Below are 27425 nucleotides of genomic sequence, written 5' to 3' on the forward strand. Positions count from 1 at the left end.
TTAGTGAAGTGAAGTCCTAGGCGGGCTCTGGCACCACTACGTGCCCAAGACACAGCTCCTTCCCGCACCTAACAGGGACTTCCCATCTCTCTCTGTGACCTCAGCCCGCCGTGCCACCCACCCCACTGACCCCGCGAGCGTGCTCGGGCTTGGGAAGGCACGTCTGTGCGGGGTGAGAGACCGAGCCACAGCATTCGGTGACTAGGGGGAAACCAGGTAAGTGTCTACACTTGGTTCTCCTGTAGCTTGGGGACGCGAGGGAGGGAGTCCAGCCGCGCCTGTCAAGCTGCCCGCCCCTTTCTCCCTCCCCCGGAGAGCTCTGATGTTCCCCGCGGTGGTGGAAGAGGGTGTGTGGGTGTCAAGGACTCACAGACCAGGCTCTGCTGTCAGCTGGAAATGGATGAGGGCTCCACACTCTGCTTCTGAAGAGGGTGAATGAGGAGCTGGGGTTGGGGGCGGTAGGTGAAGGGCAGAAAGAGGAAAAAGAGATGCGGGTGAGGGGTTACCGAGCCAGGACCGACCTTGCTGGAAAGGAAAGGAGACGTGGCAGGCAGGGAAGTCGGAAAGATGAGGCAAGGGCGGGAGGGGCTTCTCAGCAGTCCGGGCCCTTTCGCAGGAGTCTGGGGCCCTTTCTGCAGGAAAGGGGGGCTGTTCTCGCTTGATTTTCGGCTGGTCTTCCCGAAGCTTTGCCCTGGGGGCAGCAGCCTTCGGCGAGGGTGGGGTGTTCCTCGGCCCGCAGTTTTCTCCAGCGCATGCCGAGGAGGATATAGGGGAAAGGGGATGTGGAGGGGTGACGGCCAGGGCGGGGGGAGATAAGATTTTCCCGGGGGGGGCTAGCAGCTGGGGGATTGGGGTCGAGTCACCGTGGGATACTGGCTCAGGTTCTGAAGACGAAGAGAAAAATCCAAGAAGCCGGCAAAGAAAATCACCCCTTGCCACCACCCTTGGCACCGCACCCCTCCCCCCAGGCCCCACCACTCCCCGCACCGCCTCCCCCGGCCGCCTCGTGCTGCCCCCTGCGTTGGGACGACCGACCCACGGTTCTGATTGGTCGGAGACCGGGAGGGGGAGCCGAGGGCCGGATTGGCTGGCGGAGCCAGCGCAGGGCGGGGCGGCTGATTGGCGGAGCTGGCCGAGGGGCGCGCTGCTGATTGGCTGGAGACGAGGAAGCAGGAAGGAGGGCGGCGGAGGCTCCGCTCTCGGGGAGTTTGTGGGGGAACCGCGAGCGGCGTAGCGGATCCCGGAGCCCGGCCCCCGCCGCCCGCCCGTCCGGCTGCCTGCCCCGCCCGTCCGGCCCCCGCCGTCCGCCCGCCCGGGCCAGGCGCGCCCGCCCCCCCCGACGGCCCCGCCCGGCCGCGGTCCCCGCTCCGCCCGCCCGGCCCCGGCCCCCAGGAGGAGGCGCTGACGCAGCAGCGTGGAGCCCGGGAATTGAGCGCCCCCGGGGGGTTCCAGCCGCCGGATTCCAGCCCGGCCGGGGCCTGCGGGCGCCCAGAGCCGCGCCGTCCGCGCCGCCCGTTCTGGTGAGTCAGGGGCCAGGGTCGAAGAGGGGGAAGGGGCGAACTGGAGGGAGGGAGGGAGCGAGCGAGGTAGGCAGAGGAGCGAAGGGGGAGAGGACCGGCCGCCCGTCAGCGCGCCCCGCCGAGCGCGCCGCGCCACCGCCCCCGCCAGCTCGGGAAGGGACGGACGGACGGACGGACGACGCGAAGCAGGTGCGGCCGCCCGCCCTCTCGCGCCGCCACCCTCCCCTGGGTCCGGCACTACGGTCCCGCCATCGGGGAACGCGGCGCGCCTCGAGGTGACAGCCCCCGGGGGCCGCCCGCCTAGCAGGCCGGGGGCGGGGTGGGTGGTGGCCGCAGGGTGGCAGCTCGGCCGAGCGGCGGCGGCGCGGGCGTCCCAGGCTGCGGAGGGCGGGAGGACGCCGGTCTTTCCTCGCCACCGCGGAGCCGGCTTGCCTCCGAGTGCGCGGGCGGCAAGGCCCCCGCCGCGCCCCCTCCCCCATCGCGGTCCCCGAGGCAAGGGGCCGCGGCCGGGGGCGGCGCCGCGGGATCGCCCGCTCAGGGTGGGGGGCGCCCTCCCGCGCTAGGAGCTGACCGGTTGTTGCTGGATGGGGGCTGGGGATGAGGGCCGCGGCGGGCCGGGGGCGGCGGGGTGGGGGGGGCTAGTGTAGACCCGACTCGATCGGGCTGAGAGGAAGGGAGGCGCCGAGGACGGAAGGGGACCGGTTCGAAAAGCGAGTGTGGGCCGCGGGAGGCCCGGCGGGGACCTTGCGGGGCGGCGGCCGAGTCCGGGGCGGGGGGAATCGAAGTTGTCAGACCGCCTCCAAGTGACAGCGGGACCCCGTGCTCGCGGCCGGGCCTGGTCTTGCCCTGCTGGCTCCGCCACCTCTCCTCTGGGGCTGGGGGCCGGGTCAGGTCGGGCCCGAGGGGCTCGCTCGGCGGTGAAGCGCCGGACAAAGGCGGCGCCGGAGCGGGCGCAGGTGGTGGCGTCGGGGAGGGGAGCGGGTCCGAGGCACCCACTCAGAGGGGCGGGCGACGGGGCCGGACTCTGCCCCGGGGACTGCGGGGGCCGGGGCGCCCGCCGGGAGGAGCTGCGGCACTAGCTCGCTGCTCTAGTAGCTCGCTGCTGGCCTCGCGGCTCTGGGAAGTGGGGTCGACTCGTCCGGGGCCGAGAGGCAGGGGTGGGGGTGTGTGCTCATGGTGTGACCTGGCCGGTGGTGACTGGGTTGCTACTCACCGAGGGGACAGACCGGGTGAGCAGCTCTAGAGCCTGTCAAGAATGAGGGGTTTTCAGCAGGCAGAGTCTGCTTACAGGCAGAGGTCTAACCCCACCTGGGACATCTCTTCATTGTCCATTGTCGACAGTGTTAGAAGTGCAGAAGACTAGTTGGATTAGGAGAAGAGACATCCCCTCAGTGGGCTCCTGCCAGCCCTCCACAGCTGCCTCCAGCACTTTTCCTTAGCCACTAAGGAACCCACCTAGAGAGCTGAGTTTGTAAATCCAGGCAGGAATTTAATGATGAAATAAAAAGGTTTTAGTCCTTTTACTTTGTGCCACCGGAGACTTTTCTCCCCAGTCTCTTTACCTCGCTATCTTCCACAAAAAAGGAAAGAAAGGGCCCAGATGGACCACGTGTCTTAGAGGGTTACCACTGTCCTTAGCCAGCTTGGAGGATGCTTAGGAACCACTGGCTTAAGGTGTCAGTGCCTCCAAATCCACCAGTGACCAGCTGTGAGCTGGATGTTGCTTACCCGCTTATAAAAACTCATTCAGAGTTCCCATACCCCACCCCCCGTGTGAACCCCACACCCAAAGGAAGAGTTGGGATCATAAGGACAGGGAAACTCCAGCTGTTTTAGAATGTGGATTTTGCTGAGAATCTGAGTTCGAGTCTCACCTCGGGTAGGGCTGGTTAGAAGCTGCTCTCAACTGTGGTTAGATGTAATCCTACCTGGGAAAGCTGCTTGTTTGCTTTGTCATAGGGATAGCACGGGCATGGGAATTTACTCATGACCACTCCCCATGGACCTCCTTAGAATGATCCAGACCCCAGCCTGGATGGAGCTGAGGCTTGTGGGAAAGGGAGGTATTACCTCACTTAGGAGGCTAAAGTTTGTTCTGAGATAATTTGATTGCATGTCTAAAATCCAGAGGATGATGATGAATCTCAAGGCCTTTGTAGGTTCTGTGAGCCCACACAGTATGTGATTTCTTTTGGTGGCAGTCAGAAGGGGGTGATCTGGTCTGGCCATTGGAATATGAAGGGGAGTTGCCCAAATAGCATTTCCCACTTTCGTAGGGCTCTTACCTTGCAGGAGGCTCACGCCAGTAAGATTTGGTGTGAAGGAGGGTTTGCTTCAGAGAGTTTAGCTAGTGATTAAGTTCTTTTTGATATCCCCCTCTCTTTCTTCATTTCTGTTGCCCTGCTGTCACCTTGTCAGGCCTGTGTTGTTGTTACAGCGTCCCTGTCCCTCCTGCTTCCTTTGGCCCTTCTGATGCTGTCTGTATGCAGCTACCAGATCTTTTTTCCAAAAATACCCCTTCCCTGTGTCACTCTCCTTCCCACAAACTTGCAATGGCTCCCTTTTCCTTGCAGTCTGACCCTAGACAGTGTCCCCACTAGCTCTTCCCTAGCCATATGATGCACATTTTTTCCCTGGATCTTCACTCCTGCCACTCCCCTTCCTTTACTCCCACTTGAATCCCACTTGTCCTTAGTCTTGTTGCTCAGGCCACTTCAGGCCAACATAGTCATCTGCATCTGAGCTCATGACAATGGATTTTCTAACATGGTACCTTTTGAGTGGTTTTATAGGTTGGAAATTTCTTAAGGACAGGAACAGTATGAGTGTTAAACCTGTGAGAGTGAGAGAGAGAGAGAGAGAGAGAGAGAGAGTGTGTGTGTGTGTGTGTGAATATTCTGGTTTTGCTTGTACAGTGCTGTGCACATCATTTTTGTTGAATGAATAAATGTGGTTGGTTGCCGAGTTAGGCAGGAACAAGGGGGAGACCTTCCTTTCAGCTTCTCCAGAAATGCTCATATTAGAGTTTTTGGAGGTTTCTAGCTCTTTCTGTCAAAGGCATATGGATAGGGCGTGTTTGAGGTGCTCTAAATGGGAAATTTAGCTGCTGTTGCTGATAGTTCTGGTGAAGATCCTGTGAATTGCTTATGTGATACCATATAGACTTTGGAAAAGAGCTGTAATCCTGTTTTCCTCCTACCTCACTGGACCATTCTTTCTGCCTGGCTTTGCTGCTCTTATGCAGTTTTCCTTGTTGTCCATGCTAAATGAATCCATATGTTTTATCTCTTCTTAAACCGGGTGCAAATGAGGGAGAAAACATGATTCTGAGCACAGAAATGAAAAATACTCCCGGGTCTGGCCCATAGATGGGACTTTTGGGGCTGGTTTGGAAGAGGTGTTTATGGGGGCATCGCCAACACAAGAGGCACAATCAGTCTCACATTGGACCTATCATAAAGGAGAGCTACAATCCCAGCTCTCTCAGGGTCCTGTTTTTGTTCACCATCAACCCTGGACCGTGGGGGAAACGGAAAAGAGAACTGATGACTGGTTAGAGGCTAAATAGTGAAAAAATATATTCTGCATCCATCTCTTTTCCCCCAAACCTCCCTTTTGTGCCCCAGTTTGATGATTAATGGACCAGCATTTCCCTTCTTCGCGGGAAGGCCACCCCTCACAGTTGCCATGGCAATGCAGACCGCTCCCCCATCAATTAAAAAAATATCTCTACTACTTCCCTCCTCCTTCTACTGTAGCAGGAGAAAAGCTACCTCAGAATGCATCTCCTGGGCTCTCTTCTCAGCTCCTCAGCTGTGTTTGCTATGTGTCCTAGAACACAGTCCTTCCTCTCTTTCTTGGGATTGCCCGAGTTTCTTTACTCTGAGCAAATTATGCCCCTCCTGGAGATAGCAGCCCTGGAACACTTATATCAAGAAACAGAAAATTTATGTTTATTTATTCATCTCCAGTGCAAATTAAAAAGCAGAGAGCAGTCTCCTCTATCTTTTCTTTTTGGATTAAAAAAAATCCCTTTCACGCCTTCTCTGGTTAGAGGTACAAGTTGGGGAGCATTTGACATCCAGAAAGGAAGTTTTAGTAAACCTGGAAGGAATTCAGTCTCCTAGCATACATACTTCAAATTGGAGTTCTATGGGGAATTTTCAGAATTATTTTCATTCCTCCCCACCTCTCTGTTCTAGCATCCAGGAGGACTTGTGTGTTTTCATTTTATCTGTTCTTATTCCTCTTGGCCTTGCTCCGGCAACATCTGGCCTCAGCACCCTGTCGCAAGGTGAGTCATTAAAGAGAAAAAAAAACCTTAAGGAAAAAAAGTCTCTGGAGTTAAGAAGTAGCCTGTGTTGAACTAATGCTGCCAGGCAAAGCTGCCGAGTTTATGGAGCATTATACGAACAGACCCGACATTAAAGGGCCTCCTTTTTATGAATGGGTTGTGAAGAATGTAAATAAAACAGCATCTCTCAATGGGGAAGCATTTTACATAAGCAGTACTACCCTGGCCCAAGTATTTATGGGAATTTGCTAGCACAGTCTGGAAAGGCTTACTTCCTTTGTGAACTTGCCATTGTGCTGGGGACTTTGGAGGGACAGGGAGAGTGTGCTTCGGTTCTGAGGGCAGCCCCAGAACTCCCACTCTGCAGGTTTCCTAGCCTTGACTTGATGGGCCAGCTCATGGCTGGAAGTGCCTGTTAACCCTGAATGATGGAAAATACCATGTGTAGTCAAGAGCTTATGATGATTAGAGGTGAGCCTCCTGATGCTGGTGTCCAGAGATTCTGTAACTGCTGACCCCTCAGGCTGCTTAGACCTCCGCAGGACAGAGGACAGGGAGGTCTTGGATGATGAGATCTTGCCTGGTTTTATGGGAGGCACCTAACTGGTGTAAAATAGGCTGGTTTGAATTTCAGCTCCTTTATGTTCTCCTGCCCACCTCCTGGTACTGCCACTAATGAGCAGTAAAATGGCTAAAAGGGAGGAAGAGGAAGAGCAGCAGCAGCAGTGAGGCTCCAGATGGTCTGCTCAAGGCCAGGCAGCCTGACAAGCACCTTCACTTCCACTGAGCACCGGCCCAGCCCTGGAGTTCCAACAGGGGTGTTGGTGTCCTGCCCCAGGTGACTTGGTAAGCAGGCCCCTGGGTACAGTCACATCCAGGACTTTGTGTTGTGTCCGTGTGGTTGGGAGTAGGGTCATCAGATTTCTTTTTTTCCCAGTGGGAAACACCTGCAAGGATGGTTATTTGCCTGACTCAGTGTCCCCCACATACAAAAAATCACATTGTTTTTAAGATTCTCTGCGGGCCCAATCCACCTCAGCCTCCCTGATTTGAATTGGGAGCTTACTTCCAAGCAATAAGACCAAATTAGCTGAATGAAAAAACCAAGTAACTTTTCTTAGTCAATATTTTCAATGTCAGACAGGAACTTGGGTCTCAATATTTTTTCTTGCATGTATTCCTTTTCCAGTGGGTTTGGGGAAGAGAGGTGCTTTGACCCCTTGTCCTTGGGTAAGGAGAATGGGACCTGTTTTTCTGCCTTTCTCTTGACCCCAGGGATCTCACCTGGAGTGGTACTGATGACGCCTACTTTTGTTCCATCTCCAATGCTTTTTGGGGACTCCTAGCCTCCATCGGTGCAGCTTTGTCAGCTTCCTGCATGCGCTGGAGAAGGGTAGCCCACAGACCCTTCTCAACTCTAGTTAACCTGTCCACGGTGTTTGGGAATAATTGTTAATTCACGTTCTCATGTGGCCAGGTGGTTTAGAGTTGAATTATTGGTTTTTAGAGGACCTTTGTAGAAGTAGTCGGAAAGCCATTATTAGGATGCCACCTGATGCCAGGAGATCCTGACAAGCATGCCAGAAGGAGGGGTGAAGTCACATTTCCACCATAGTCAGGGCCAGCAGGGCTTTCTTCAGTAGTGAGGGGTGTCTCCTGCTTTGTGCCTGGAGAGGCTTCCACATTGGATAGAATGTAAAAAAGAATTATAAAAATGATTGAATAACTGAGAGATGATCTTCAGAGAAATTGAAAGGACTTGAATTTATTTGGCCCAGAGAGAGGTAGACAAGGGGCAGTTAATATGTCTTTGCATGTTAAGATGACAGTTTAGGCCGGGTGTGGTGGCTCATGCCTGTAATCCAAGCACTTTGGAGGCCAAGGCGGGCTGATCACCTGAGGTCGGGAGTTCAAGACCAGCCTGACCAACATGGTGAAACCCCATCTTTAAAATAAAAAAAAAAGATGACAGTTTAGAACATGATGACCAGTTTTTAGTCTTCATTGCAGCCTGGGCTGGAGGAAGGGAATTTCACCTGAGACGAGATATGGATAGATGCATGGGGGAGGTTTACCTTTTTCTGGATTTACTATAAAATCAGGACAACATATTTTTGAAACTCTCCCACTCATTTATTTATTTTGCCCAGACTTCTTAGAATTTCATCTTTTTCTAGGATATAAAATATGTTTGTTTCAGCCGGGCATAGTGGCTCAAGCCTGTAATCTTAGCACTTTGGAAGGCCAAGGCGGGCGGCTTATGAGGTCAGGAGTTCGAGACCAGTCTGACCAACATGGTGAAACCCCATCTCTATCAAAAATACAAAAATTAGCTGGGCGTGGTGGCAGGCGCCTGTAGTCCCAGCTACTGAGGAGGCTGAGGCAGGAGAATTGAACCCAGGAGGCAGAGGTTGCAGTGAGCTGAGATCACGCCACTGCATACCAGCCTGAGTGACAGAGCAAGACTGTCTCAAAAATAAAAGTTTGTTTCAAAAAATTGTTTAAAAATTATAATTGTGTTCTAGCCCATAGGTGCCATTTAATTGGAGTACATCTTCAATTCCTTTGTGGTGGAAAAACTAATAATGTGTGGTAACGCCAATAATTAAAGCACAGAAAAATAAAACTGAATGTGCAAGTCCAATAATTAAAGCACAGGAAAATAAAACTGAACATGCAAGTGATCTTGCATCTTGGTCTGTGATCCAGCAGCTGTCCTATGAGGCCCTAAGTAGAGGCAATGTGTTGCAGTGCAGGAAGTGTGGGCCTTAGTGTGGACACTGGGATGACTTGCCTCTATCCTCAGTCCCAGGAGGATTATGGCAATTTCTTTCTTTCTTTTTTTTTTTTAAGAGCCAGTTCTGTCACCCAGGCTGGAGTTCAGTAACACCATCATGGTTCACTACAGGCTCCACCGACTAGGCTCCCACCTCAGCCTCCTCAGTAGCTGGGACTACCAGCACACACCACCATGCCTAACTAATTTTTTATTTTTGTGGAGACAGAGTCTCACTGTATTGCCCCGGCTGGTCTCTAACTCCTGGACTTCCAAAGCACTGGAATTAGAGGTTACAGGTGTGAGCCACCACTCCCAACCAACATCTCCTTTGAACTCTTAAAGTATTTGTTTTCTTCCTCATTAGGATGAAATGGTAACAACTAGCTCATAAGCCTGTTGGGAAGATAATTGAGATGGTGAATATAGTGTGCTTAGGACCTTGCCAGGGCATAGTGAGTGCTTAATAAACACTGGCCATCCTTTTACAGTAGACACTTCTGTAGTGAATCAGAGATTTCTGATCCTGCACACTTAGGGCATCTGGGGACTAATAACGCTAACTCTAGTTCTTTGCTGCTGATTTCACCTATCTTTGACTTTATTTGTCTTGATGCAAGTGTCTGTAGTACTACATTCACTTGCATAATGATTTAGGGCCAGCCAGTGGAATGCTTTCCTGAGGGCAGGCTGGGAGAGAACAAAGGATGAGGCCAGGCATGGTGGCTCCCGTAATCTCAGCACTTCGGGAGGCTGAAATGGGAGGATCACTTGAGGCTAGGACTTTTGAGACCAGCCTTAGCAATATAGTGAGACCTTGTCTCTACAAAAATAAAAATAAATTTTAAAATTAGCCAGGCATGGTGTTGTGGGCCTATAGTTTCAACTACTTGGGAGGCTGAGGCAGGAGGATTGTTTGAGCCCAGGAATTCGAGGCTACAGTGAGCTATAATTGTGCCGCTGCACTACAGCCTGGGTGACAGAGCAAGACCCCGTCTCAANAAAAAAAAAAAAAAAAAAGAAAGAAAGAAAAAAAGGATGATAATGAAGGAGGGTTGTGCCATGAAAATACAAGAGATTTTCTGTTGTAACCCTGTTGCACGGTGTATTAAATTGAAGATGCACAATGGACTCCTGGGGATGGAGGAGAATTTGGAGTTCTAAGTCTAGGGTAAAGATGTTATACAAGGTGGGGCAGGGGGACAGCGAGATCTTCATTCATTTTATTAAGCTCTTATTAAGTCATGTGGGTGGGATTTATGGGTAAGGAAGATAGAGCCTGCCTGTCTCCATAGAGCTGGCATCCTATTGGGGGTGGCACTAGCCACTTAACTAGTTAGGTGAGTGATATTTGGGTAGGGTGCCCATAACTCTGATAGAATCTGCCCTGCGATTCTGCTCCTGCTAGTGGAGTATGAGGGAGTCCTGGTCTTGGATCTTGTTCCTCACTGCTGGTTCATTCAGGAGGTTAGAGCTCTATCTTGGCCTGGCTGGCCAGTTTCTGTTCAGGACTGGAGCCTAGCATCTGTAGTCTTGGCAAGCCATTTTAGAAATCTGAGTTGTTGGTCCATGGAATGTCCTGGTGGTTGAACCAACATGTATTCTTTGCCATTCCTGGGTAGCTGCTTGGAGAAGGCTGGTGAGCTGTTCATGTTTTTTGAAGAATGGTGCATCAGGAGCACAAGGTTTCCCTCTGTTTCTGCTGAGGCCTGTTGCTGAGCTTTGAGGTGCCCTTTCCCCTGTTTTATTTCTCCTACTTTGTAAGCTGCTCAGAGCAAATGGGTCCTGCTGCAGGTGTAGGTTTGCCTCTGGCTGATCCTGGGCAGTGTGGCATCTGGATGGGAGGGACTGAGGGAGCCCTAGTCCAGAGTTAAGGGGTGCCCCTCAGCTCCTGCCTGGAGTCATCCTACATGGAGCCAATAGGGGTGAGTCTGGGAAGAGTTGCATTTGTTTCCTGCATTAAGACTTTAGCTTTTGGCCTGGGCGGAGTGGCTCACACTTGTAATCCTAACACTTTGGCAGGCCGAGGCAGGCAGATCACTTGAGGCCAGGAGTTTGAGACAAGCCTGGCCAACATGGTGAAACCCTGTTCTACTAAAAGTACAAAAATTAGCCAGGCATGGTGGTGGACACCTGTAATTCCAGCTACTCAGGAGGCTGAGGCAGGAGAATCGCTTGACCCCAGGAAGCGGAGGTTGCAGTGAGTCAAGATTGTGCCATTGCACTCCAACCTGGGCAACAAGAGCAAAAACTCCGTCAAAAAAAACAAAGAAGACTTTAGCTTTTGTTTGTCACCCCTTCCTGCATCCAAACGTTTATGAAATGAATTTCTCAGAGTGCTGCCCACTCCCTACCGGGCTTTTGTACACGTGACATAAAGTAGGCCCTCAATATGTGTCTAAATAAAGACCTGGCTCGGTGTACCCTCTGAGAAGCTGCCTTGAGGGGGGACCCCTCAGCCAAGCTCTGAGCACTCCATTAATAGCCCTTGTCACACTGTCTTGATCTAAACCCCAGCCTGTGCTCCAATTTCTTAGTCTTTTGCATTTTTTTCAGCACTTAGTCTGGTACTTGTAGGAGAAAAGGAAAATAAATGAGCTTGTATTGAGCACCTACTGTATTCCAGGAACTCGGCTAGGCACTTTACACACATTTAACTTAATCCTCACAACAACCTTGCTGTGTAGACAAGGAAACCAAGGCTCAGAGTTCAAGCCGTTGACTAAGCCCACGTAGGATTAACAGTGGCATGAAGTGGCTTCCAGCCCCGCGTGGGTCTCCCCTCTGCTGTGTGGGAATGTGCGGCAGGGTGGGGGGTGAGCAAATGTGAGCTGAATGGGCAAAGGTCACAAGAGGTGCTGTGTGCCTGAGAATGAGCAGCAGGCTTAGCTGGGCTAGCACCTGTGGATGCAGGTTTACCTTGTGCACACAGGAGTTGTGTACCGGGAAGAAGCTGGGGGAGGCACGTTGCCTAAAGTAGGGACATGTGCCTTTTAAGACAGCCTCTAAAGACTAATTTTGTACTGCATGTGATTACCTTCTAATTTGTCAGGTTAAAGTTCATAAGGCAGAACACTGGTATGACTAAAATATAATGTTCTCTCCCCACTGTCCTCATTCAGGGATCTGTGTGTTGTATAGCAACTTCTAGATCTGAAGGGTATACTCTTGTTTCTCTTGACCTCAGCCCCTGCCACCAGACCCGAGGGCAGTCTAAAAGCAAGCCTGTGTCCAGGTGGATCAGGCCACTTCCTTTCAGCTGTGCTCTGTGCTTGTTGCCTAGATGTTTTTAGGCTCTCAGTCTGGTTGCAGAATGAATTGAGTTCCTGCAGTAAGTGAGGCTGAATGGGCACTGAGGAGGCAGGACTGGTGGCTGAGGGCCCTGCCCTCTCTTTGAGGACAGTGCTCCCTGCAGGAGCTTTGTGCTGTGGAGCTGAGAATTCTGCTCTGCATGGGTGCCTGCACTGAAGCCTCATTCAGGTGGCACTAAACAGGCAGGACGCACACCCTCTGACCCCACCTCGTGGGTCTAGCCGTGCCCTTAGCGTCTGAGGAACTTGCCTTTCACTGTAGAGTTGAGTGTTTCTCAGAGGCACAGAGCTGTTGTTCAGGGTGGTCTGTTGGGATAGTTTTTGCTTCTGCCCTCTTGCTGAATTGTAAACTGAGCCCCCTACAGTTCACCCCACGCTGGGGCCTGCAAGGGAAAAGGGGGAATGTCATTATTATTTTTCCTTGGGATAGGCACTTGGGTGTTTTTGGTGGAATAGTGGCAGAGCAAAGTTCAGGTGCAGGCTGGGTTTTCAGATTTGTCACTGGGATAGATGGAAGCTGCCCCAGACTCCTGCTGTGGGGAATGGCCAGCCAGGGCCAGCTGCCCTCCTCTGTCATGTTGGAAGGATGGGGGAGATTGGCCTGCCTGCCTCTGCTTACCACCACTCTTAAGGAAGGCTCTTTTTGGTAGATCCATCTTAGATGAGGCATCTGAAGTTTTTGGAAAAGTTAAATACATTGCTCACGAGGGGTAGACCATTTAAATCCAGGTCTGACTAACTCAATGCTTTGGTTCTTTCTGCCTTACCAGCTCTTTAAGAGATTCAGTAGATACAAGCTGTGTCCTTACCTGGCTTTACCTTAAGAATTTCAGCAGCTTTATCTGTTTCTCCATAAAGTAACAACTACTAAATTTAAGTGAAAAGGATCCTGGTTTTGTGCTCTTGCCACATTTCTTTGATAGAAGATTCAGGAAACTCAGTGCTCATGACAAGTGTTTTAACCTTGGAAAGCTTATTCCAAGAGAGAATGCAGAGGAGGACAATGCTTAACTCAGTTGCCATTGTGGTTTTAGCTGTAATTGGAAGAAGTTGGCTTAGGGCAGGGTCCTTCCAAGCCCTCACCCAGGTGACCTGGTCTGCCCTTAACCTAAGACCCCCCTGAATCCTTCCCTCTCATTAAAAATAAATTGAGCTGAGTATAGTGGCTCATGCCTGTAATCCCAGAACTGTGGAAGGCAGTTTGAGACCAGCCTGGACAACATAATGAGGCCCTCCGCTGCCCTGCCCCCCCCCGAACCTGTCTTCTACAAAATTAGCTGGGCATGGTGGCGTGCGCCTGAAGTCTCAGTTACACAGGGGGCTGAGGTGGAAGGATCACTTGAGTCCGGGAGTTTGAGGCTACCATGAGCCATGATTGTGCCACTGCACTCCAGCTTGAGCAAACAGAGACCCTGTCTCAAACAACAACAAAAAAGAAAGAGAGAGAGAAAGAGGAGAGAAAAAGAGAGAAAGATAGAAAGAAAGAAAAAGAAAGAAAGAAAGAAAAACTAAAGAGCAAAAGTTAAAGTGTAGTTCTGAAACCCTCAGGATGGTGTGCGGGGTGCAACCCAGAGCTGGGTAAGTATGGAGAAAGCAGCAACCGCAACCGAGGGCCACTTCCTGCCCCGGATAACCTCTGCTTGTGGGAGTGATCTGGGCTGTGACCTGCCCTTCCAGGTTCCCACCCTTGTTTCCCCAAAGCAGTGCCAGGAGCCCATGCTCCTCTGGGCCTCTGACTCTCCTTTGCTTGAACCTTCAACCCAGCACGAAGCACATTGGTTGTGTTCTGCTCGTGCTGGTGGGGTTGGTGCATGGTGCCGCTGCAGCTCAAGGGCCCGAGCAGGGCGTCTGTCTGTCCCTTTCTGCCTCTGTGGAGATGACTACTCCCAGACCCTACTGTGACACTTTAGCTGGGCCTGACCTCCCCCTCAGTTTTGAGATCCTGATACCCCTGTGGTGAAGGTGGACTGTTTACTCTGAGTACACGTCTGAGGATTTGGGATTCAGCCTGTGGTTCTCTGGGTCTTTGGCCTGGATGCCCACCAGCCAGCCACTGTCCTTCATGCCAGCTATATCAGAGCTGGGAACAGTCAGACTGATTTTCTCCAGTGAGAGCTTTCTTGATACCTTTTAGTGTCAGGAAAGTGCCTTGGGGAATCCTTCCTAGAGACCTTCCCAAGGGGGCACAGACCACCCATGTCTGGGAGGACAAAGCTTCCTGGAGAGGAGAGGTTAGTGCTAAGAGAACGAGGCGCACCTTGTCCCTTAGCAGTGTTGAAAGTTTCTGGGTGAGCTAGTGTATAAGTGGGAGGGGCAGCAGGAGGATTGGCAGGGTTAGGAGGTGGGAATCAAGCCTCCTACTTTGCTGGGATCCTCTCTCCCCAACCAGCCCAGCAGCTGGGCCATCCTTTGTGGGTTGAAGGGGCCCTGGCAGGCTTATAGCCCCTCCACCCAGCCCCACCCCAGGGAATAAACTGCAGCTGAGCTTCTTGCTTCTTACTGTGGCTTCAAAGCATGACTCACACATGCTATCCCCAGACTGAAGTGCAGTGAGAGGCAGGCAGCAGAGACCCCAGCCTCTCCTTAGGATGCTGAGTAGCTGAATGACTTTGTACCACATGAAAGCTAGGAGTTGTTTTGCAATGTGCTTTTGATGGCCTTGGGTGTTTTTAGCAAGTGACAGGGGATTTGGCACATTTTAGGGAGGCTAGCAGGAGGCTGTTCTGCTTGATTTGGAAATGTGACTCGCACCCTGTGATTCAGAGGCTTCCCAGGATCGTCAGCACCCTACCTCCCAGGGGAGCAGTGGGTGCCCCTGAGGGACTGGAAAGCTGAATGGGAGGTTAAACAGCAAGATAGTCCACAAGGAACAGATTCTCAAATGGGCTCAGACACCTGAAAGTGGAAGCAGTGTAGTCAAGGCACTAACTCCTTTCCCACGTCTCTCTGCTTGGGACCTGTGTGTTGAGAGGGAGATACTGAGTGGGGACAAGTATCCTGGGATCAGAGGACCATCTGCCCATGCAGCCAGTCTCCCGGCAAGCTGGAGGTCAGGGGTGGCCAGTCATCCTCCTGCTGAGACCACTTCCACTAGCCAGGCCTGACAGCACCTCCCTGTGCTATCTTTCCCAACTGCCACTTTCTTGCTCTGTACTTTGTGTCCTGTTGTCAAAGACCACAACCCCAAGTGATCTCCACCTTGGCCCCCAGCCGTTCTCAGGCCCAGCCCCTCTGGTAACTTGGGGCCTGTTGAGGGGCTTTGGCCCCTGCTCAGATACATTGTCTATTCACTCATCCTCCATCTCCAGGCCCTTTGGGAGTGGAGGAGGGCTGGACCTGGGCTTCCTAGGAAATACTGATGTGCTTCTGCTGCTTCAGGTTGCTTGTTCCTCCACTTTTGGCACCAGGGTGCCTGGGGGTTATAAGCTTTGGGATGCTTTTGAGAGTAAAGGAAGCATTGCCAATAAGCCTGCTGAGCAGACAGGTACGGATGGTCACCCTGATTAGAAGCAGGAAAGAGACTTACCGAGCCTAGCAGATGCCTGGGATTTTTAAGGAGCTCTCCTTCTGTGCTTCAGGAATGAATGAATTTGCCTTCTGTGACTCCGTCTTGCCTGGGGCCCGGTCTCTGAGCAGTGGCAAGTCCCTGCACGTGGCCAGAGCAAAGCCTGGCACACTGCTTCTCCTTTCCAGTTTTCCATGTCCTTTCTCAGGGTTGAGGGTTGCCCACACCACCCTCAGCCTGGTTTTCTGAGCACTCTTTCCCAATTAATGCAGCATGTCTCTGGAGAGGAGGTGTCCAGTGACCCCACCCACTGGCCCATGGCCATGGGAGCTAAACAGGGAAGGGTTCAGGAATCCCTGGGAATCCTCAGGCTTGGGAACTTAGAGGGTTAAATCCTGGCCCAGCAGGGACTGCTCTCAGCTCCTCTGTAGAGTGAGTATGAACAACAATAGTAGTGGGGAAATTAAACTGAAAAGCCTGGACCTGCTGGGTGGGGAGGGGATGCAGGGGTGCCTGGTGAGGGGCAGAGCTTGTCTGGCACCTTACTTGCCAGCCCCTGTGGTTTGGGTTGAGTGGTAGGAAGTGAACAGCTCTGTAGTCTCTGACCACCACCCCTTGCAGTTCTTCATTGCCTTGGCTTTGCCAGCTTCCAGTGCATAGCCAGCACTGGCCTCTTTCACGCAAAATGGAGGCCCAGGCTGCCACAGGTATATGTTGGAGTGTTTTGCCAAGCAAAGCTAGGGGACGATGCCTGATTGTAGACATTTTCTGTCCAGGGCTCTGGGCTTCCTGAGCCTCTTCTCCACCTCTGTGCATCCTGCCCCTGCCTACAAAGAGGGAAAACTGAGCACAGCTAACAAGGCACCCATTTGTCTCCTGTGTTAGTGCTTCTCTTTGATACTTTCTTTTCCCAACTCTCTGTGGCTGGCAGGGATTTAAGGCCATATCTCAGGTCTAGTGCACAGTCCCTGGGTTTTCCCTAGCCCCAGGAATATGTTGATCCCAGCCTTACCGTTACCCTTGGCCTAGGTACTGGCACTCTTTGGGCTGCTCTTGCCTGGAATTTCAACTGAAGTGGGTCTGGCTTCTAGGGCTGGCTGAGACCTCTCCACTATGAGCCCTTCAAAGCCAGGCCTTCATCCTTAATAGAGCTTTTCCAGCAAGACCCAGGTTGTGGCAGTCATGCTTTATGTGCCAGGTGAGAAGTCCTTGGAGACTGAACTTTGCCTTCTCAATGGCCCAGCAGGCGTGTTCCGCATCTCAACTCTTCCCTGTCTGTCTTCTTATCCTCCTATGGCCAATCTCAGGAGCCCTGTGTTTGGGGAGGGGGTTGTTAATGCCTTGGTTATACTTTTGAAAGAACAGATGGAGTCCTACCACCCAAGCCCCCGTCCTGCTGTATCTTCAGAGCCTCCCCCTATCCTGTGATGAGTATCTAGTGAGAGAAGGACAGGGGGAGAGAACAGAGAGCTTTGCCACCAGCTCCCCATATCCCCTGTCTCTGGGGTCTGCATTGCTCCCTAGGCTCTTCAGGGCCTTAGTTCAGAGATACCTTAGGCTAAAAGGAAAGAGGAGGAACGAGTCCTTGCACAGATGCTGGTGGCTTGATTACACTGCACCTTCACACTCTGGAAAGGGAGTCCCGGGAAAATCCATACTGGAGACAGGGTAGGGGTAGGCCAGAGTCATGTACCTGGGGCTGGGCAGGCTGCAATGGGAGAGAAGGCAGGCAGGGGCAGGTCAGAAACGGCTCCTCTCATTGCCCACCTTCTATCCTGCAGGTTGGAAGTACTCCATGACACACACTCGGAGAAAGTCCCTTCCCATGCTGAGTTCGGGCCCCACTGGCCGCCGAGAGCCCCTGCAGATGGAAGATAGCAACATGGAGCAGGGGGCTGAGGGTGGGGAGCCAGGCATGCCCGAGACCCCAGAGCACCTCACAGGGCGCCGCAAGAACTACCCACTTCGGAAGCGCCCACTGGTTCCTGAGAAGCCCAAGGCCTGCAAAGTGCTGCTGACTCGCCTGGAGAATGTGGCCGGTCCCCGGAGTGCAGATGAGGCTGATGAGCTGCCTCCTGACCTGCCCAAGCCCCCCAGCCCGGCCCCATCCAGTGAGGAACCTGGCCTTGCCCAGCCCCGCAAGCGGCGCCTGGCCTCCCTCAATGCTGAAGCCCTCAATAACCTGCTGCTGGAGCGAGAGGACACCAGCAGCCTGGCAGGCACCCGCCGCAGTCGAGTGGGGGATCCCCACCGCAGCCGTGACCGTGATCGTGCAACTGGGGGCTGGTCCTCCTCCAAGAAGCGGCCCCGGCTGGGGGAACTTGGAGGAGGAAGTCGGGACCTGTCCCCAGAGCCAGCACCAGATGAAGGTGCCCGCCGAGATGGAGACCCAGCTCCCAAGAGACTGGCTAGCTTGAACGCAGCTGCCTTCCTAAAGCTGAGCCAGGAGCGGGAGCTACCCCTGCGGCTGCCTCGTGCCCATGCAGAAGCAGATGGGCGCTCCACTGAGCCTCCAGCACCCAAGGCCCTGAGGGCAAAGTGGCCCAAGGTTAATGGCAAGAACTATCCCAAGGCTTGGCAGGGGGCCGGCTCTGGGGAGGTTGCAGGCCCACCCGGCTGGCAAGGCTGCCCTGATGAGCCATGGCCTTCTGCCACTCCTCTTGGGTCATCCGTCCAGCCATCTCAGCCCCTGAGCAAGGCTCTGGAGAGTCCTTTGGGGCTGCGTCCTCACCTGCCCCTGCTGATGGGTGGACAGGCGGCCCTGAAGCCGGAGCCTGGGCGCCCAGGCGAGGAGTCACCTGCCCCTAAGCAGGAACTGCATCAGCCCTCTTTTCCCACACCTCAGCTGTCCCCGCTGCCAATGCCTGGCAACCCCGCCGACTACAATGGCCTGTGTGTTGGGCCTGAGCTCACTGCGCTGGGCAGCTTCTACCTGTACTGTGGCCAAGAAGGGCTGCAGTGTGGGGGCTACTCACCCTGCCCCATGCTCCCTGAGGGCAAGCTGTCCCCAGTGGCTGCATCTCATGAGGGGCTCCTCTTAGCCCCAAGCTCAGTGCCCTCAGGCACCCCTTTCCAGCACCCTTCCTGGGGCTCCTCTCGCTATTGCTCTAGCGAGGACAGTGGAGTGAATGGCTACAGCATCTGCGGAGTGTTGCCCCTGTCTGTCACCCGTGCTGGCACTACCTGTGGCGGCTGCCCATACAAAATGCCTTTTGCAGCAGGTGAGCCTTCCTGGGGCTAGGATGTACTGGGGAGTCTCTAAGACATGGCATCCCAGGAGGTTGGGCTGTTGATCTGAGCAGGGGTCTCCCTTGGGGTCTGGTTGCTAACTGGAAGGTAGGGGACTTGGAGAATTGAGAACTCGTGTAGTCTGTGCCCCAGGCTGTGGAGCATTCCCCATAACGGGGCCCTACATTTAGCTCTTGACAGCCTTGCCATGCCCAGGCTGCCTATGGAGATTCTTGGCCTGGCAGTTAGGTAGCATTGCAGTGGTACAGGGCACAGGAAGGGGAAGGTCTCACTTCCCTCCTCATTGGGGTACCCATTCTTAGACTGAATAGCAGGTTAGAAATTAGAATTGGGACTTTTACCAAATTGTTCTCACAGCCCTTCTGCCCTTCTTGAGGAAAGCTAGAATTCCTTACTTTCTCGAAACCAGTACCTGCTACATGCTGGCCAAGTTCAGTGTTCATGGAAAGGGTGGTAGGTACCAGGCTTAGTAAGTGGTACCTACTGCACAGGGCAGCTTTGCCTTGGTTATACAGGCCTTGAAAGAGAAGTGCCCAGACTGAGCATCACTTTGCTGGGGATGGATAGAGAGTGCACACCCTGTGAACAGACAAGCATAGTTCCTGACATGGATGGAATGCGATCAGGGCCCACAGCTTTGGTGTCTGCTTGCCTGACAAGACCCAGACACCTGAGAGGCCCATGCTCTGGCTGTTGAGAGACTCCCAGAATCGTTTATCTTCCCTAAACTGGCAGAGGTATCCTCACCTGCCTCTCCACAATCCCTGCCTGCCTCCTGGGTGGAAATGAGGTGACGAGAGCCATGCGGGCCAGCAGGTCTGCCCTGCTGCTGGGGAGGTGAGGGCTGTACCTTCCAGAGATCTCCCTCCCCCCACATCCTTTTTGTAGGGGTCTATAAAACAACTTTATAGACCAGTTGGCCCTGGCCAGACTAGTTATTTCAGGTTGTGGCTTGAGTTAAAGCTCTTATGATATCAGAACAGGCTGCCGCTTGGGGTTTTCCTTCTTTTTTTTTTTTTTTTTTGTGCCATTCCCCAAGTCTAGATCCCCTTTCTCTAATAATAAGGACACCAGTAAACACCATATACCAGGCACTGTTCTGAGTGCTTTACATATGGGATGTTCCTTGGCATGTAATTGAGCACAGACCCCAGAGCAGGACTGCCTGGAGTGAAATGTTCTCCCCCACTTTCCTAGCCATGTGACTATGGGACAAGTCAGTAACTGCTCTCTGTCTCAGTTTTCTTAACTATAAAATGGGGATAATGATACCTACCTCACAGGGTTTTTGTGAGGATGAAATGAATTAATGTGTTCATAAGAAAATCAGCAAGTTAACAAATAATGTGTGATATTCGTAACTACTATTTATGTCACTTTGAGGGGTAAAGTGACTTGCCTGAGGTCATATGGCCAGTAAGTGGCAGGACCCAGGCTGTCTGATTCCAGAACCCCTATTCCCAAGCATTATGAAAGCCTTATAAAGTTAATATATCGGGCCAGGCACAGTGGCTCATGCCTGTAATCCTAGCACTTTGGGGGGCCGAGGTAGGCAGATTGCCTGAGCTCAGCAGGTTGAGACCAGCCTGTCTAACATGGTGAAACCCTATCTCTACTAAAAATACAAAAAAGATAGCTGGACGTGGTGGTGGTGGTTGCCTGTAATCCCAGCTACTCAGGAGGCTGAGGCAGGAGAAACACTTGAACCCAGGAGGCAGAGGTTGCAGTGAGCCAAGATCTTACATGCCACTGCACTTCAGCCTGGGCAATAGAGCAAGAATCTGTCTCAAAACAAAAAAAGTTAACATTGGAGTTAAAAAGGATGTTCCCACCACCTCTCTTTCAGGCTAAAAGAGGAGATGCCAATCTCCAAGATCAGGAAATGCCCCTGTCCCCTTAGAGAGTCACTCTGACAATCCACCATAAAGGCTTCTGATCCCACTGGCCGTCTCGGTGGCCTTTGGTTGCACACTTAGAATTAAGACAGGAGCAGCCTCTGCAATTAGACAAGTGATGGGGGTCACTGCTTGTCCTGTCCTGACCCACTCTCTCCCTTTCCTAGAAGGTTGCAGATCCCTGGGCCAGCTGGAATTTCCTCTCCCGGAAGCTGGCCACCCAGCCTCACCCGCCCACCCCCTCCTGGGATGCCCCGTACCCAGTGTGCCACCTGCAGCAGAGCCCGTCCCCCATCTTCAGACACCCACCTCGGAGCCTCAGACAGTAGCCCGTGCGTGCCCTCAGAGCGCCAAACCTCCCAGCGGTTCTAAGTCAGGTCTGCGCACGGGTTCTGGCTGCAGGCACACTGCAAGGAGCAAGGCTGCCCGCAGGCCCAGCCACCCCAAGCAACCACGTGTCCAGCGCCCACGCCCTCGCCGCCGTCGTCGCCGCCGCACTAATGGCTGGGTACCTGTCGGGGCTGCCTGTGAGAAGGCTGTGTATGTCTTGGTGAGTGCCAACTTTTAGCTGATGATGGGGGGCGGAGGCAGTGGGGACACAGAACCTGCAGTGAGGTAGGTGCTAAGAGCACCTGGTTCTAGCTACTCTGAGAGGTGATAAGGGACTCCAGTTTACTTGTACTCCAGGAACCACTCATGCTGGCCTACCCTGCCTGCTTCCCCAGCCCCCTACTGATCCTGTACCAGACACCCCAGGGAGGTCAGGTGACACACAGTCATAGCTGGTAGCTGCCATCTCCGTGTCTTCCTGAGTGTCTTTCCCCTCCCTGCTCACTCTATCCCTTACACCCTGAGTTGTAAAAGGGAAGACTTTCAATGGAGAACTTTTCTGGGTAAGTCCATAAGGAGAAGTTGGAATGGGCAGAGAAAATCAGTGATACAGAGAACATCTGGGATGATGAAAGAGGCCAAGTGCAGTGGCTCACATCTGTAATCCCAGCACTTTGGGTGGCGGAGGTAGTAAGATCACATAAGGCCAGGAGTTCAAGACCAGCCTGGGCAATATAGGCTTCATCTCTTCAAAGTAAGAACAATACCCGGGTGTGTTGTGCACCAGTAGTCTCAGCTCCTCGGGAGGCTGAGGTGGGAGGATTGCTTAGGTCCAGGAGTTTAAGGCTGCAGTGAGCTGACTGTATCACTGTACTCCAGTCTGGGTGACAGAGTGACCCTGGCTTTTAAAAGTAATTAATTAAAAAATAAAAAGAATGTCAACTAAAATTTATTGAGACTGGGCAAGGTGGCTCATGCCTATAATCCCAGAGCTTTCGGAGGCTGAGGCTAGAGGATTGTTTGAGCTCAGGATTTCAAGACCAACCTGGGCTACATAGCAAGATCCTGTCTCTACAGAATATTTTTTAAAATTAGCCAGGCATGCATCTGTAGTCCCAACTACTTGAGAGGCTGAGGCAGGAGAATCGCTTGAGTCTAGGAGGTTGAGGCTGCAGTGAACTATGATTGTACCACTGCATTCCAGCCTGGGTGACAGAGCAAGACCCTGTCTCTAAAAATAAATAAATCAGTCAACAAATAAATAAAATTTATTGAGTACTTCTTAGATGCCAGAACTGAGCTAAGCACTTTGTAAGTATTATTCCCTTTATGCTCTACCGCTGCTCTATGTGGTATATATTCCATGTTCCTGTACTTATCCCCATTTTACAGATGCGGAAGCTGAAGCTTAGCAGTAGATTAAATAATTTGTCTAAGACTGTGCCCCTTCTAACAGTGATTTAAGGGTTCAGACTGAGATTGTTCCATTAGGAAGCATGAGCACTTACCCAGCGTTGGGGGGCTTGGAGTGAGAGTTAGCTGTCAAGGGTATGGTGGTCAGAGCTCAGTCCCAGAAGCTTCAGGCCACTTAACCACCCCTGTCAACCCTGTTCCCATTTCCAGTCCTTTTTCCAACCATGAGATTTCCCCAGCGCCATCCAAACATGCTTAGTGGTGTGACTACCTTGAGGAAATCGTATAGAGAGTAGGTCATTCCCTCCCTCTGTCCTTACTCTTGAATGTGGTCCTCAAGCCTCTATGTGTCATTGGTTTGTTGCCTAGGATGAGCCGGAACCAGCCATCCGAAAGAGCTACCAGGCGGTAGAGCGGCATGGGGAGACAATCCGAGTCCGGGACACCGTCCTCCTCAAGTCAGGCCCACGGAAGACCTCCACGCCTTATGTGGCCAAGATCTCTGCCCTCTGGGAGAACCCAGAGTCAGGTACCTCTCCCTCTGGTTGGGGACCCAAGGGGCAGCTGCCTTTAGCAGGACCGTAGGCCCCAGATTGGCCCCTGCCTAGAGTTTGACCTGGCATGAGTCTCCCCGTGCTCCTGGCACAGAGTCTGCCTTCCACTCAGCTGGGTTCTGTCTGCTGTGACGGCTGTGGGTGACCTTGTGGCTTGGGTTGGATCAGCTCATTAACCTTTCCAGCCAGCAGAGCCTGGGCCCCTATCTCCCCACCTCACCTGTCAGTGCTTTCTCCCCCTTCTCCCTCCATGCCTAACAGCATTCCAGGCCTCTGAATGCTTGGCCTGGGGCAGGGTACATGGGTTGCCGGAGCCTATAGGATTGGGCCAGGCATTGAGGCTGGATGAGCCTCCAGGGCGGCCAGCCAGCCTGTCTGCCTGTCTTAAGTAACACAAATTGCCAGTTCAAGCCATAACCACTCTGTTGTCCCCCCAGGAGAGCTGATGATGAGCCTCCTGTGGTATTACAGACCTGAGCACTTACAGGGAGGCCGCAGTCCCAGTATGCACGAGGTGAGCTGCCTGGCACATGGGTCAGGGAGGGCAGGAGAGACAGAGGGAAAGGTTATGGCACTAAGACATGGTAGGGGGAGGGCAGCCATGGGCTGTAGTCAAATCCCTGCGCATGTCACTTTGGACTCCAGAGAACCTTGGAAAGGGCCCAGGGTTTATTCTCTTTTCCCAACACTGTCCCACTTCATGTTTCAAAGGGGATAATAACCTTTGTCTTAAAAAGGTGACATAAAGGGAACCTTTAAGGGTAGCAAGTGCCAGTGGGAGCAAGTGGTTGTGTCCTCCTGGCAACAGGAAAGGCGAGGTGGAGCTGCATACCTGGTCCCTTTTGGTATTGTCTGTAGTGTGGGAGGCTGAGGGAGAAAAGACTCCTCCTAACACCCCACAGGCTCTCCACCAAGCTGTGTGCTAAAAGAGGTGACTGCCATCTGTGTGCGCCCTGGGCTCACCTTTTATTTCACTTTCCCTTGCAGGGACTTTTCATCTAACTGGGAAGATGAAGAACTTTCCCCTCTCTACTAGGCAGGGCTGGGGGTTGGGAGGTCAGTAACAATCAGCGACGGGAGCAGGTACCTGGCTATTCTGGAGAAGGAGGGGACCTAGGAGGGACTTAGGAGGAATGCCTGGCAGTAGGTGAGGCATACTTAGGCTGAATTTCCAGGGAAGCTCCCTGGCTTGCTGGAGTCATCTCAGGTCAACATGCCCCAGCAGAGGGGTTAATACCTGCCTTGCTTCCTGGAATGAGGTGCTTTCCAGCCCTGGTAACAACCTCCACCTGTCTCCCTTTGAGCCGTTGCAGAATGAAGTCTTTGCATCGCGGCATCAGGACCAGAACAGTGTGGCCTGCATTGAAGAGAAGTGTTACGTGCTGACTTTTGCTGAGTACTGCAGGTGAGTGGTTCCCTGTACCCTCTGCCTGGCCTCTTCCCTCAGGCTCCTCCCCAGGCCTATTTGGGGGCTGCCTGGAATTCACCAAGAGGATCTCATTCTGCTCTCTGCCTCATTTTACTCACTGAGCCTAATCTCCCAGAACTTACGTCCTTATTGCCTGCCTCTACCATCTGATTTTTTTAGAAGGAAGAAGAAAAATTTGTTGCCTCACTGAGGTAGAATGGTTGGAGCAGAGTTCATTACTGCGCTTGGAAAAAAATCTAGGAGAATTGGCAGGCAAATGGAGGGAGGCCCTGGCAGATGTGGTTCTTCAGTGACAGAGAAGATACCCTGGTGGTTGGCAGAGCAGACATCACCCCTGGGATGAGTAAAGACAGCACCACCCCTGGGGAGCTAGGATAGCCCAGCTCTCTGGGTAGGGTAGGGAAGGAATTGGTCTTCCTGCAAAGGTGGCTGGAGTAAAGACAGTGAATGGTATCTCTCTGCAGGTTCTGTGCCATGGCCAAGCGCCGAGGCGAAGGCCTCCCCAGCCGAAAGACAGCACTGGTGCCCCCCTCTGCAGACTACTCCACCCCACCCCACCGCACAGTGCCGGAGGACACGGACCCTGAGCTGGTGTTCCTTTGCCGCCATGTCTATGATTTCCGCCATGGCCGCATCCTTAAGAATCCCCAGTAGCCTCCTCATGCCCACGCTGGGGCTACCCATGGGCAAGTGGGGCTCAGGGTAGGGGGCACTGCTTGAAGCACAGCACTTGGTTAGGGGGCCATAGAGGCCTAAGTTTGCTGGCCTGTGGTTTTCTTGGGTGGGGGGAGGGCAGGGGCCCCTGTGGGTTCTGGGCCCCATGGGAGGGAACTGGGGAGGCCAGGGTATAAGAAAAGCATCAGAGCTCTCAGCTTGCCCCAAGGTACCTTCTGTGGTTCCCCTGGGTGGCGATTTCCGAAGAAGTAGTCTTCTCTGAGGCTGGGCCAAGCCTGAGGGACATGGGGCCCTAGGAGGGTGGGCATGGGAAGGAGGGGCAAGGTCCTCCAGGAACCGGATCCTACAGGTCCTTCTGTAGCTTCTCCCAGGCCCTCAAAGGGGGAGTGGGAGCCAGCTTTACCTCACCCACTGTGACCCACCGCTTCCCCTTCAGCCTGGGACCAGGTTTTTCTAGAACCCAGCACAGCTCTGAGCTTGTTCCTTTGAGGCAGAGAGAGCCAGAGTCTGGCTTCCAGAGCATTGACTTCCTCTTCCTGGACTTGAGGCCTTTCTCTGGCTTTCCTCCTTTGCCCTGCAGTAGCCACTGGTGCTGGGACAAGTTGACCCACCCCTCACAGTCATGGGTGTGGCCCACTTGTGGGAGTCTCTAGCTCCCAGAGAGGGTCACCCAGCAGGTCTGGCTTCCCAGAAAGTTAACTGATCAATGTGGGGTTTATCATGTCTGGGAGGGAAGATGGGTGCTGGGAGAGGGTTGGGGGCAGGGGGCAAGGAAAATTGCTACCTGATTTGTTGAAGATTTTTCCTCTTGCCTTACACTTGGAGGTTCCAGAAAACCTCTTGCAGAACTTCACACATGACTCTTTAAGCCACACCTACCTGAAATCAAACCAAAGGAGTGCTGTGGCTCCCCTTGCCCTGTCACCCTTACCCTAGTCTTTTGTAGATTGCACTAATTTACATCCCAGCGAGAATCAACACTGTTATCAGTCCACAGACCTGCTGAGCTGCAGCCACTTGCTCTAGGAGCTAAGGACCTGCATTTTCACTCTGTTTCTGTTGCCCAGAGACCCTGTTCTCACCTGATGCTGCTCCCCAGAGTAGACTTAAGAGACTCAGTCCCCTGTTGTCCTTGCGGAGACTAGGCCTTGGCCTTAACCCTGAGACTCTGTGAGGGGGCTGGAGCAGCCTGGTTATTTCCTATTTGTACCAAAGAGGAACATGGTGGGAGAGGGAGTGGAGTGCAGTGTGGCTTGGGCCTGGCACTGGGAACCTGCTAGCTGAGCACTTCCGCAAGGGCATACTCCCAGGGGCAGGGGCCGAGAACTGCAGCCCTGGGTCTTCCCGTAGGGAGGAGGGGCACACGAACGAACCCAGCAGGCTGAGGAGGCAGCACTGGGTGAGGACAGTTGGACAGGGGCTGCAGAGGGAGATGGAAGTGAATCCCGAGGGCTCCCCCGACATACCCTGTCCTGTCCTTTTAGTAGATGAGTTGCTCCTGTTGGTCACTGGGTTTGGGTGAGGCCTGGAGGCTTCAGAGGTGAATTTATGCTTGGGAAGCCTGACCCCAAACCTGAAGGGAAGAGACTTGGGTCTCCTTGTATTGAATAAGCTGTTTGGTGGAAGGTGTCAGTCTGGAAGGATGGGGCAGTAAGAGAGGTTGGCAGAGTGGCAGTGGGGGCTGTGCAGAGCCAGCCTTGGAGCCTGCTCATTCTGGGCCCTTGCTGCCAAGGAGCCCAGACTCACCTAGCAGGAAAGGAGATCAAGGCCCTCCTCCCAGGAGGTAGGGTCTCCTGCCCAGAACCTAAATGCTTTTGAAATCTCTTAGATGTGGAAATATTTTTTCGAACCTGAAAATGCAGCTGGTAGAATTTCAATGGAAGCATAATCCATGTAAAATATATTTTAGTTGATATTTTGTAAAATGCACTTTTTGTGTGTGTCGATCCTGGTTTCCCAGATCTGTATTTCAGTGTTTACAAGGGAGAAAGGACCTTTCCTCACTTCCCTTTTGACAGAGATTAGAAGTACTTCTTTAAGAAAAAAATAAATTTGAGAAATTGTATTGATTTAGAAAAGGATCATTTCCTGTGTGTCCTGTCATCTTTTGGTATGTGGGTGTGGACTCACTATTCTTACTTCAGAGGTTCCTTTCAACCCCTGTGGCATGGATGCTCACCGAGGCCAGTGAACCAAAAGGGCAGGGAAGCAGGGGGAAAAGAGTGAGGGGAGAAGACAGAGACTGGGAGTTGACATCTTGATTTCATGGTGGCCACAACTGCCTGCTTAGGTCTGTGTGGTTGCAATCCCCCACTCACCTGGCAAGTGACCTGGAAATTGGTCTCCAAGTAGGTACATGGTAAAAATACCTTCTCATCACTGGCCTCACACAGTGGCTGCTGCCTATAATCCCAGTGCTCTGGGAGGCAGAGGCAGGAGGGTCACTTGAGCTTAAGAGTTTGAGACCAGCCTGG

General features: G+C 53.0%; 1 protein-coding gene across 8 annotated transcripts; it reads left to right on the forward strand.

Annotated features, from left to right (window-relative positions):
- The first annotated feature begins 104 nt into the window (after positions 1–104).
- Positions 105–27035, forward strand: BAHD1 (bromo adjacent homology domain containing 1). Of its 8 annotated transcripts, none has more exons than XM_037739428.1 (7): positions 105–216; positions 17188–18627; positions 20718–21100; positions 22663–22822; positions 23285–23361; positions 24152–24252; positions 24741–27035. In XM_037739428.1, exons 2-7 carry the CDS (start codon positions 17202–17204, stop codon positions 24928–24930), a joined length of 2337 nt encoding a protein of 778 aa, XP_037595356.1. In that variant the 5' UTR covers positions 105–216; positions 17188–17201; the 3' UTR covers positions 24931–27035. The 8 variants fall into 8 exon arrangements, with proteins under 8 accessions (XP_037595356.1, XP_037595359.1, XP_037595354.1 ...); XM_037739431.1 differs by having other exon boundaries at positions 20721–21100; XM_037739426.1 differs by lacking the exon at positions 105–216 and adding an exon at positions 305–431 and having other exon boundaries at positions 20721–21100.
- Positions 27036–27425: the final 390 nt, after the last annotated feature.

This window comes from Cebus imitator, unplaced genomic scaffold (assembly GCF_001604975.1).
Source record: "Cebus imitator isolate Cc_AM_T3 unplaced genomic scaffold, Cebus_imitator-1.0 Scaffold70, whole genome shotgun sequence".
NCBI classification, from domain to species: domain Eukaryota; kingdom Metazoa; phylum Chordata; class Mammalia; order Primates; family Cebidae; genus Cebus; species Cebus imitator.

Excerpts from the sequence above, each read along its gene's own strand:
- BAHD1 (XM_037739425.1), top strand. The coding sequence starts at position 323 with ATGTTCCCCGCGGTGGTGGAAGAGGGTGTGTGGGTGTCAAGGACTCAC. Across the intron at positions 21,101-22,662 it reads AGAAGGCTGTGTATGTCTTG|GATGAGCCGGAACCAGCCAT; the intron begins GTGAGTGCCAAC and ends TTTGTTGCCTAG. Across the intron at positions 22,823-23,284 it reads CTGGGAGAACCCAGAGTCAG|GAGAGCTGATGATGAGCCTC; the intron begins GTACCTCTCCCT and ends TTGTCCCCCCAG.